Consider the following 12384-nt stretch of genomic DNA (forward strand, 5'->3'; position numbering starts at 1 on the left):
TGAGTGATTTGTACACTACTTACTATTTTTTGACGTATTCAAGTCCCATTTCTTATTTTTTGTTGTTTGTTTGTTTGTTTTACAGAAATAAGAATTGAATTCAGGACCTCCAATTATGTATTCCTTGAGCTGCACAACTGGCATGCACTTTGAATGTCTTATCCTTAAAGCTAAATAGTGAAAGTAGTGTAGAATTCCGGGTGATTTTTATTAAGGTACACTTAAAATGAAGGTATGGGGCTCCAGGAACTTTACCTATCATTATATATTTTTAAAATTCCTTATTGTATAAAAATTGCGTTGGGGAGATTGCTTTTCATAAGGTTCTCAAAGTATGTGTGAAATAGCTCATAAGAAGAGACTATTCATGGTTCTCCTTAGTCTACAGTAAAATCTAACAACTCCAATTCTTGGTTAGATTTACAGACAATGGTTGTGATCAAATAATATTGAAACTTATGGATATGCATGTTCTGCAGCTATTAATTTTTTGTCTGAGCTTGACCACAAACCACACTGTAAACAGAAAACAAATGTCAGATTCAAATAGCATTTAGGAAACAGACTGAATCTCACTATATGATTGACCTTAGGGACAAATGGGCTCTGCCAACTTGGTTCTGTTCTCCGTGGCCTTATACCAATGCAGTGAGATTACAATTATAGAGAGAATAAGACCTTCCAATTCACATCTCTTGCCTGTGAATCTGGGGGCAGTTATGTATGTAAAAGGAAAAAAAAGTAAGCTAGGTGATAGTGACTAAACAAGCAAGTAAGTAAATGAAATTTTAAAATCAGACAACAGTGCTGGAAGAAATAGAAGACATTTTCTTCTACTCTGTTATCTGTCTCAGAAGGAGAGAAAGGGATATATTTTGGGTTGAAGTTGGATGTTTGGCTCTTCTTAGCCAGCCCTCGGGAGGAATGAGGATGATAAGAGTAGAACAAGGAGAAGTCTAAATGCCAAGGTGACTTTATGGGGACATTCATGCCATGTTTGGCCCAAATAGAAGTTTGACAGACAAACTCAGAAAGTCCTATGGCTTTGTAAAGTAGTAAGACCTCCCCTGACTAAGGTGTGTTCTGTGTCCTAAAAGAACCTTTCTGTGTTTAATCTATCCTTTAGTTTGTCTTCAACACAGAGCCTGCCCAAGTATTCCAGCTTTTATTTCTAAAGGGATTCTCTACGGATTTTGCTTTCCCTTCACCCATATCAGCAGCCAGAATTTTTCTACACAGCTGCACTTACTTTAGAAGCACAAATGTACCTTATTAATGCTACTTATGAAGGAAAAGGATTTTTAAAACTACTTGCTAAACATTTGTTTATTTATATGAAAGACTCCAGAGCTTTATACAGCTAGATTTAGACATATAACAAACAGTGAAAGGAGGTGGCAGAAATCTAAGTAATTCCGGCAGATGGCATGGTCACAAGTAATGGGTTCTAAGTGAAAGAAATAGCTCAAATCCAAACTGAGAAGTAGGAATGACTATAATTGTAGCATATCTACAGTCAAATGAAGAAGGTCATTTCTATTCTGTTAAGAGATACTGGGGTAGATTCTTATCTTATGTAAGCGTGCTCTACAAAATGAGGATTTAGGCACATGGGTTGCTATTGGGCAATATACTACACACTGTTTTTATTTCAGTTACAGTGGAAAAATACTATTGACAAATTTCCTTCTATCTGTGCCTCCTGCTTTAGTCAACAGAAGAAGTCACACTAGCATCTGCTGCACTTGGCTGGAATCTGGCATGAGGAAATTGTGGATAATGAGCCTCAGGCATACGGACACTAAGACATTCATGTTACAGCCATGGCACAGCTGTGCTAGTAGTCTAAAGGGAGTGGCAGATATACAAGGCAGCCACTGCAATCCGAAGCAGAACTGCCAAGACGGCATAATGCACAGCCATTTTTATTGGACTGGAGTGGTTTCTACCACAGTGGCTCTAGGCAATACTAGGTAGTATGATGACTTTATCTGACAATCTCTCCATCTAACATCTTTCTACCACCCATCTTTCTGCTACCCTAGGCATCTTGCCCACAGTGGTGTCCTGTAAATTCTGGGGGTTCTCTGGTTTCTCATCAACTCCCTTTTTTTCTCTCTTTTTTTATCAGTCATGGTTCTTGAATACCAGTCATACTCAGTTGTTGTCTAATGCCTCAAAATGACCTAGTTCAATCATCTTTGTGTCACATAGGACATTTCCTTTCATTATGCAGATACTTCCTGGTTATTTTCTTAATGTATCTAGGAAAAACTTAAGGGACTCTTTGATTAAACTAATTGGAACCAAATTTAAAAGATCATAATGAAGCAAGGAACATACTGAAGAAGCAGGTTGTGGGCTTCAGTCTGGTGAAAGTCTAGGGAAAAGCTGTCAGTCTTATTAGAATCTATTTATCCTACCTCTAAAATAAAAAATAAAAATGAAAAAGAGTGATAGAAGAGAAAGCAGTGGTCTGAGAGCTTTAAAATGTTCCTTTGAAATCTGATTCACTGTGGGTGAATGATGTTCCTAGAATTTCTTTTTTATTTTTACTTTGAAAAGTAGCCCACTAACCCCGTAATAAATCCTGAGTTATACGAAAAGGAACAGATATTTTCCAGACAAGATGAGAAAAGAGTTTAGATTACAGTTTTCTTTCACCCACAGCTGATTCTTTTGCCAAAAAAACAAAAAGTATTAGTTATAAAATCCAGTAAATTGACTCTTCTTCTACTTTCTTACCTTGGAGCATATTAATCTATGAACCCTATGTTTTGGCATAAGCTCAAGGTTCACTGCTACTCATATCTGGCCTCATGAAAAAAAGCGCCATGATACCTCCTTTATACTGATGAGAATGGGGAGAAAAGCTTCAGATCAGAAAATCAAATTCAACCATGTGGTAGAACAACTGAAGTCACAAATTGTTGGATGCATTCTCTTCATGAGTTAGAATTTAGTTCTGTACTTCTTGAAACTGGGCCAGCTGACTTGCTTTGAATAAAGGAAGGTGATAAAAGCAAAGGCTTCTGAGGCCTTGTACCTTCCTTATGGCCAGCCTCAGAACCATTCGACATGGGTAAACTGCCTTGGGAAAGGCTGACTGCACACACCTAGCCTTCCCAGCCTTCCAGCTGACTGCAAAGGGAAGTGAGCACAGGCGAGATACATAAGAAAGTCTGTATCCCTACAATTACCCCCCCAGAATAGTCAGAAACAACAGTTGGTTGGCATTTTAAATCTCTGTTTCAAGAAGGTGGGCATTCTGTAAGATATAGGGGAAGCACATTTATGGAATAGTAATTTAAACATGATAATTCAATAATCAAAACCAATCCAAATCAAATTAAAAGTGGAGAGAAGAACATAGTCTCTCAAAATATTTACGTTTCCCATAAACATCTTCCTACCGATCTGAAAATGAATGTAAGCGTGTAACAACAGTTAATTAAGCATTTAGATAACATTAGTGACCATGCACTCTACAAGTGCCACTGTACACTGATGACAGACTCAACTATTGACAGTGAAGGGTTCTGCCGGACAGTGAAATGGGAAGAGAAGAGAAAAACGAGACTGCTCAAACATGCTCGTGTTAGAAAACATAAGAAGTGTTCCATGAGAAATGTACTTTTCCAAAAGTCTTGTGGTTTAAAACTAGAGTTCTGAGCTGGGTGCCAATGGCTCGTATCTGTAATCCTAGCTACTCAGGAGGCTAACATTCAAGGATGTCAGTGTAGTGTGAAACCAGCCTAAGCAGGAAAGACTATGAGACCCTTCTCTCCAGTTAACCACCCAAAATCCAGATATGGAGCTCTGGCTCATGTGGTGGAGCTGTAGCCTTGATGAAAATCAAAACTAAAACCAAACCAAAACAGAAAATTCTCCAACATTCTCAGACCCTGAGCTCAAGCCCCAGGACCAGAAAAATAAAATAAAATAATAAAATAGAGTGCTGTTCCAGAAGTACTTAAATATCAAATAGCAGGGTATTTCACAAGTTTGGAAAGGGGGGTTGAATTATGAATTCCTTTTCTTCCATTCATCTAAACTTTTATGTTTGGCTTCTACTTAACAATGTAAGAGGGACATCATCATATGCTACTTAGGAACATTGCAGGGATTGATGGTTTTCTACCAAAATGCTGGATATCACACCAAATATGAATACACAGAAGTGCGACTGAAAGATACCCTTATTCATTCCTAACCAGAAACAAACAACCTACAGAAAATTCTCATCCTATTCTCTTGGCATTAGAATATAAACTTTATAGAATACATGGTTTAGATTTTTTAATAAAATATTTTTGTATAATTTTAATATCTAATATAAAAACTAAAATAGATCAAAAATACTAATAGGAATACAGCTTCATTTCTGATAAAGAAGTCTGGAAATAAAAGGTATGACCTGTAAGAAATTTTAACCTTAACAGATTGAAAGTTCCCCTTTGTCTCTTTCAAAATCAAATTTTACACATGAAAAGAAAAGCAGAAGTAATGGGAAGTCTTAGTGATCACATTTGCTCAATAAAGTCATCTAAAATTAGAGTAGATTACACCAGGATATGGTAGTACTAGGTTCAGACTACCTCGATGCCAAGAACCACAGAGCTTAATTCGGTAAGAGTGGTTCATCTTAATCTCAGCTACTCAGAAGACTGAGATGGGAGAAACATGGCTTGAAGTTGGTTGGGGAGAGAAGTGCTTGGGACTCTTCAATGAAGCACCACCCCCCCCCAAAAAAAAATGCCAGGGGCCGGGAGTTTAGCCTAGAGGTAGAGTGCTTGCCTAGCATGCATGAAGACCTGGGTTCGATTTCTTGGTACCACATACGTAGAAAAAAAGTCAGAAATGGTGCTGTGGCTCAAGTGGTAGAGTTCTAGCCTTGAGAAAGCCCAAGGATAGTGCTCAGGCCCTGAGTTCAAGGCCCAGGACTTGCAAAAAAAAAAGCCAGAAGTGGGACATGGCTCAAATGGTAGAGTGCTAGCCTTGAACAAATAAAGCTCAGGAGCAGCACTTAGGCCCGAAGTTCAAGCCTCAGGACCCACACCAATAAACAAAACACAAACAAGGTTTTAAGAAATTAATGGTTACTTAGATTCTTATAAAAACAGATTTTGTAATTAATTATTTCTAATACAGATCATTAGGATGTTCTCTGTTACTGGGAAAAAATCTGATGAAATACTACGGTGGAAAATATGTTAAATAAATCCAGTTAACTATTTGGATATTTAAAAACAGTCTCTTCAAAAAATTGTGCTGAGAGAATTGGTTAAACACCTGCAGAAAACTAAAGTTGGATCCTTCTATGTCACCCTGCACCAGGTGACAATTTCAAATGAATCAAAGACCGTGTGAGAAAACCAGATGCCCTGAAAACCTTATAGGAAGGAATAGAAGATACACTGGGGTTCCTTTGCACAGGTCAAAACTTTCTTAATAAAGACCCAGAAACACAACAAATTAAATAAAGTTTGGACAAATGGGACTGCATTAAATGTCAGAGCTTCTGTATGGCAAAAGACGTAGCTAGCAAGTTAAATAGAAAGCCCACAGAATGGGAGAAGATCTTCACTAGCCATACAAGTCCTCATATCTCAAAAATATACCTACAGCCCTAAAAATTGAATCTCTCAAAAACAAATCCTTAAAAAAACAACCATCCTATTAAAAGGTTGACTAAAGACTTCAGAGAGACTTTTCTGAAGAGGAAGTAAGAGTGGCCAATAGACATGAAAAAATGCTTGACATCTCTGGCCATAAAAGAAATGCAAATCAAAACAACTCTGAGATTCCACCTCACTCCAGTGAGAATGGCCATGATCAAGAAATCTAATAACAACAGATGCTGGCAGGGATGTGGCCAGGAGGGATCACTACTACACTGTTGGGTGGGAGTGTAAATTTGTCCAACCACTCCGGAAAGCAGTATAGCGATTGCTCAAAAGACTAAACATAGAGCTCCCCTATGACCCAACAATCCCATTCCTGCTAATTTACCCAAATGTCCAGAAATAAAGCTATACTAAATCCATTAGCACAGTGATGTTCATTGCAGCATCATTTACTATAGCCTAGATATGGAACCAACCTAGATGCGCCTAAGTAGACGAATGGATCACAAAGATGTGGTATTTATACACAGTGGAATTCTATGCTGCCATCAGAAAGAATGACATCGCCCAATTCGTAAGGAAATGGAAAGACTTGGTAAAAAAAAATCATATTAAGTGACTCAAGCCAGACTCAAAAAAACATAGGCTCCATGGTTTCCCTCGTTTGTAATAATTAGTACACATCTTGGATTCTCCTAGCAGAGGATCACAATAGCTCAAAAGCTATCTACGTATGGCCATAGAGAATGAGACTAAGCACAGTAAACTCTAAGATATGGAAACAAGAGGTTTATTTTTGTAATTGTTATTCTCAAATGTACGATGTGAAGTTATTTCTTTTCTTTTCTCCCCTTATTCTTTCTCTCATGTTGTTACTGTATCTGACTTTGTTACCTGGTATATTGTATATGCATTATTTATTTAAAATACGCAAAGGAAGGGGAAAAAAACAATATGATTGGGAGGAGGTGGGGGAGGAAAAATTGGAGAAAAAATAAGAAGGGTATCAATGTTCAAGAAATAATGTACCCACTACCTAATGAATGTAACTGTAACACTTCTGTACTTTACTCTGACAAAAATATACAATATAAATAATTCCCCCCCAAAAAATGTAGCTACTTAATAGAATGGTGACTGAAGACTTACAGATTTTATTCACATTGACTTTCCCTAGTATTAAGTATATATATATGATATATATATATACATACATAAATGCAAGTGCATATAAATACCTATGTACAAACTTATATGTATTCATATTTATATTCTATTTATGTATTTATATTTTTGTCATAAAATATAAACACATATAGTCTCTACAGGCATATGTACGTGTTCATATGTTATATATAGAGAGAAATTAGATACCTCTTAAAATTCACTCATTGATTGAACTTTATGATTCTATAGATCATATATTCATTTCAGTGTATTGTGTGTATCATTTCAAATCATATTTGAGGCCACAAAAATCATGCCATTACAGTTTTCCTCATTTTATGAGCAAATGATTTCCCCAAAGACACAAAGCCAGTAAGACCCAGTCAGTCAGGCTATGACCTGTGAACTGACAGCCTGCACTGGGCCAGGTCCTGCTGAACAACAGGAGGTAGAAGGCCCTTCTTTTATGAGTGTGGAAGAGTCATCTTTGCCTTGACCTTCCAGTTTTTATCTATGCTGTTCCCAACACCTGTCCCTCTATCTCTTTTGTTCTAGTGACTGTGAGAATGCTTACTTATTTAACAGCTCTTATCACTCCTAGCTAACTTATGTCTCAGAAGAACTACTGTAAGAAGGTGAACTTTTGGACCACTCCCAGCCTTGCCTTAAACCTCCTCCCTCCCCCCATTCTCATGGGATCCCTTTTGCAAACTGCGGTAGTATATTTTGAGTTTATCGGTATGCATTTTGTATAAGGAGCAACAACAACAATAAAAACAAATCACCTAGCGCATCATGAGAGAAACCAAAACATGAATTGGAGTATTTACGTTGCAGACTATTTTTGTGATTCTTTGTGCCATGATCGAAAGGATTAGCAACACTTTGGAACTTGGCTTATCCTGGCTTCTTGTATAAATTCTTACTGCTTAAGATGGATTCTGGAATTCCAGATGGGTAACTGTTATCTGGAATGGCATTAGTTAGCTAATATAACTCATGCTCTTCGTGTTGTGTGTGTGTGTGTGTGTGTGTGTGTGTGTATGTGTGTGTGTGTGTGTGTGTGTGTGTGTGTGTGTGTGTGTGCGGTCTGGGGTGGCGTTGTCCCTGAATTTTGTTGCTCAAGGCTACCACTCTGCCACTTGATCCATCGCTCCACTTTTGGCTTGTTTGGTAGTTTAGTGGAGTTAAGAGTCTTTTGGGCTTTCCTGCCCTGGTTTACTTAGAACCATGACACTCAAATCTCAGCCTCCTGAGTGCCATTACATCATAGGTATGAAGCGCTGGTGCCCAGCATGCTCTTGAAGTGTAACATTCATATATCTGAGTCAAGGGTCCATGACAGCTTGGGTGACTGTATTGACCTATCTTTCTTAAACAGGCTAACTGTTCCTACCACACACAAGGAAATTGCTTGAGGGTGAAGAGGTGATTTCACAAAGCACAGTTCATGCTGTATCTTTTCCCTCTTGTGGTGGAATTACTAACAAATTTCTTCCATCAATATACTAACTTCTGTTGTTTGTTCAATGCATAGCTTCTCTGGAGCCTCAGGCTGGCACTTCCAGATGTCAGCAGGTATTAGCACTGCACATTCATCTTTGTTTCCTTAGGTTTTAGTGTGGCTTGTATCTCTCAGAGGTGCGTCCATGTGACTTAACACAGAAATGTGTGTGTGTGTGTGTGTGTGTGTGTGTAGATTTGTTCAAAAAATGAGACAACTATTTTTGTTCTTTCTTGCAAGCAAACTTCCTTGGCTCAGGGTGCTGAATGTAAATCTTCCACCACGCTAATGATCAGAGGAAGGCAAATTTTATCTTAAAATCATCTAGGTAGGCTTATAGCTCTAGTTACAGAAATGAAAGCACATTTTGAGAGAGGGAGGATTCTATATTTCAAATGCAATGCTAATATCATAATGGTGTTTTTCAGTGAAGATTTCTAAGTTTGATCTCTGACAATTGCTCCTGTTTTTGACCTGTAATTCTCTCTCTCTGTGTGCTTGTGTAGGTGTGTGCATATGATACCAACATTTTTCTGTGAGAACATTCCCTGGTTTTCTATAAAAAATATTTTGTTTCTTGTATGTGTAATCTCTTTCTCATCCACATAACAGATTATACATACTGGTCCAACTCTGCCTGCTATGTATTTCCTTTTATATACAAAAGCCTTGGCTAAAATTAATTTAAATAATTTTTACTGTTTCACAACCACGGAGTAAGTTACAACTAGATGGCCAGTGGTCAAAGGTCCTTGTCTTGGGCATGAAAGAGCAAGAACTACGTAACAAAATATTAGGCTTCGTGTATACCACTATGTTAGGATTATGTGAACAAAACTGTAGCTTCATGCTCACATTCAAAATCCCACTACTGTGAATCTGAAGCAAAACATTGTACGAGAATATTTTGAAATTATTATGAAATGTTATGTAGAAGTACAAGGCAATTTTGTTACTGATTTTATTAGGAATACATTTGCCAGAGAAAAGATACATTACCTTGTTTGAAAATTGCCAGACCATTGTTTAGTAATCATTTTTGTAGGCTGGATAGGCCAGGTGAAGTGTACCATTTTATTTTGATTGCTTTATTATTCCCACATTTATTGTTTGCAAAAATAGTCCCACTTTGAGTTTCTCTTGTACTGTGCCATTATAGTATGGCATTACATAGAATGTGAAACAGGAATATGATACTAATTCATAATATAAACAGAAAGGTTGTGACAGATTTTTTTCTGTCTTTTAAAAATAAACTTCCATACTTTGATTTTACTCATTCAAATGTAATTTTTCATATTTGCATCACTCAAATTATAAGGAACCATTATGAAGCTACACATTCATACAGTAAGAAGTACTGAATACTTTGTTACTAACACTTCTTGAGAACATCTCAAACTACTGGAAACATTTTGATATAAAAATTGTATAAACACAGGGCCGGGAGTTTGGCCTAGTGGTAGAGTGCTTGCCTAGCACGCACCAAGACCCGGGTTCGATTCCTTGGTACCACATACGTAGAAAAAGCCAGAAGTGGTGCTGAGGCTCAAGCGGTAGAGTTCTAGCCTTGAGAAAAAATCCAAGGACAGTGCTCAGGCCCTGAGCTTAAGCCCAGGACTGGCAAAAAAATTGTATAAACACATAATAGGATAAATCCTATTTAGTCTATATTAGAACTAAATGAGAAATAAAAATTGTACGTTTCAAGAGGAACACAAATAAGTGTCTCTAACAATACAGTACATTTTTCTGGATTATCATTCTCTGCACATAGTTTGTTAAATGAATTTTAAAGGTCCCATTATTGTACTTCTTTATGCTGATCCCTTTATGTTGCCTTCTGTCTCTCAGGCCATCCAATTGACATCACACACCACATAACTCATTTGACTAAAGGAACCTGTGTCATTTAGGAAGTTATTTACTGCCCCAGAGAATCAGTAAGTTTACTTAGGACATCCAAAGAGAATGCATTGAGCTTTCTCTCCACTCAGAAGCCACCTGACCACACACAGAATGAGTGTTCTTGATGGTCCTTACCTGCAGTGCACGACCATGGGTCCTGCATCAGGGGGGTTACAGGTTTTGACTCTCCGTAAGAAAGCTAAGAAGGGCGTGGGGTGCTCTGGAACGCCATGATCAGGCCAGGCGGTGAACTGGAATTGTCTCACTTCTCTCTTCTCACTCGAGCCATTCTGTGACACAAGTATAAAGGCTGAAATTCTGTTTTCTTGACCTCAGGTAAGAATGATGGAAGGGCTAACACTAAACATTTTCCTCCCCTAGTATCTTAGAGAAGACATCTTTGGAAATACAAACCCCAACCTAGTCTGATATAACCAAGACTTTTCTTAGAAAGATAAAATTCTTAGATGGGAAGCATTGCTTGTTCACATTTAACTATCAGGAGCATTCTTGATCTATCTATCTATCTATCTATCTATCTATCTATCTATCTATCTATCTATCTACCTACCTACCTACCTAGATATTTACAGAAAGAAATAGTTCTTCTTCATCTATTCTTCATTTGCTGAAACTTTTGCCCAGAGTACAAGTTTCATATTTACTGATAAATCACCAGACTGGGAGAAAAATGTTTGGGTCATAATGGGAAGAATTATTTCTTCACTGTTGTCAGTGGGATGAAAATTTAAGTGAAGGCTTAGGAGGTGTGATTTCTCAAAAGGAGCTATCTTTAAATAATGGAAGGGGGAAGACAGAAGGAAACAAAGACAAAGTGCAAACCTTATAAAGTGCAAATGTTCGAACACAATATGTGGCCAGCTCCACTGTATCAAGCAATGTCACTTGAACTAGTCCATGGGTCTCTGTGCCTCTGCTGGGCCAATACTGGTCACACTTCACCTACAAGAAACAAGTGACACATCAAAGACAGATATTTGTCAGTCTCTATATTAGCTTTCTCTTGGGTACTGCTGAAAGCAAACAGCTTTTCTATATTCTGTTTTATGCTTATCTTTTCCTGGCATGCATTCCTGATATCCCAATAGATGTAAGTTACTACACTGATGCCAATATAAACCTCCTTTTTAAAAACTGGTTAATATATTAAGCACTAAACAGATTCAGGTTTCATGGAGAAAAATAAGTTGCAGACTGCTGTTGAGTAACATAAGGAGAGGGGTATTTGAAACTTCAGAATAATTGGATGGGAAAAAAACCCCACAAACTTGGTCTGGGACACATATTATAATTTACATCAGAAAGATTACAGTTTACTGAGATAGTTTAAGATTCCATCCATCAAGATTAAAAAAGATGAAACTATTTCATCTCCAGTGACCACAATTTCCAAATATGTTTGTATAAAGAAAAGTAGAAAAAGTTTGAAAAACTATCGAAGGATAATAAACACCAAAAGCATATGTTTTTTTTAGAAACAGAAAAGACGAATGGATTTGTATTCAAAACAAATTAAACTTGTAATGTCTAGGAGGAAAATATCTGTCTGTTGTTTTAAAAACAGCCTCAGAGGGTCATATTCAAGAAGTACATGTTAAAATAATTCCTACTTCATTCATTTGAGATGGATAATCTACATTTTTATGTGAAGTGGTATGAAAGAAGATAAAGCATTCAACTCTATTAGTTCAACATAGAATAAATAATAATAATTCCAAATCTTCAGTCAGCCTTGTATTTGTTAAATGTGCCTATTGGGCTTAAAAAGCCTAATGGAAGCCAGGTGGAGTGGGTCACACCTGTAATTCTAGCTACTCAGGAGGCTAAGATTTGAGGATCACAGTTCAAAGCCATTCTAGGCACTAAAGTCCTTGAGACTCTTATTTCCAATTAAGCACCAGAAAACTGGAAGTGGGGCGTAGCTCAAGGGTAGGGTAATAGCCTTGAGCTGAAGAGTGCATGGACAATGCCCAGGCCCAGAGTTCAAGTCCCACAACAGACAAAAATTTAAAAATAAAAGAAGCCTAATGGAAAATAATGAATCAGAGCTATACTTTAGAAATACCACAGATCAGAGTATATTTAAACTTCCTGTTTCAGATTAAAAGAAAAATGAAGTCGTATTCTTTTTCCAGTCATGGGACATGAACTCAGGGC

The 12384-nt window shown here is 37.4% G+C and overlaps 1 protein-coding gene across 26 annotated transcripts in view; it reads right to left on the reverse strand.

The window, feature by feature from the left end:
- Ptprd (protein tyrosine phosphatase receptor type D) overlaps window positions 1–12384 on the reverse strand; it is a 634177-nt gene that overhangs the window by 34578 nt on the left and 587215 nt on the right. For all 26 annotated transcript variants that reach the window (XM_090329963.1, XM_090329988.1, XM_090329980.1 and 23 more), the window contains 2 exons: window positions 11050–11169; window positions 10342–10496 (listed from right to left, as the gene is read on the reverse strand). In XM_090329963.1, the coding sequence (XP_090186089.1) occupies window positions 10342–10496; window positions 11050–11169 (275 nt within the window). The remainder of the gene's footprint in view (window positions 1–10341; window positions 10497–11049; window positions 11170–12384) is intronic.

This window comes from Megascapheus bottae, chromosome 3 (assembly GCF_031878675.1).
Source record: "Megascapheus bottae isolate mThoBot1 chromosome 3, mThoBot2.hap1, whole genome shotgun sequence".
Taxonomy (NCBI): domain Eukaryota; kingdom Metazoa; phylum Chordata; class Mammalia; order Rodentia; family Geomyidae; genus Megascapheus; species Megascapheus bottae.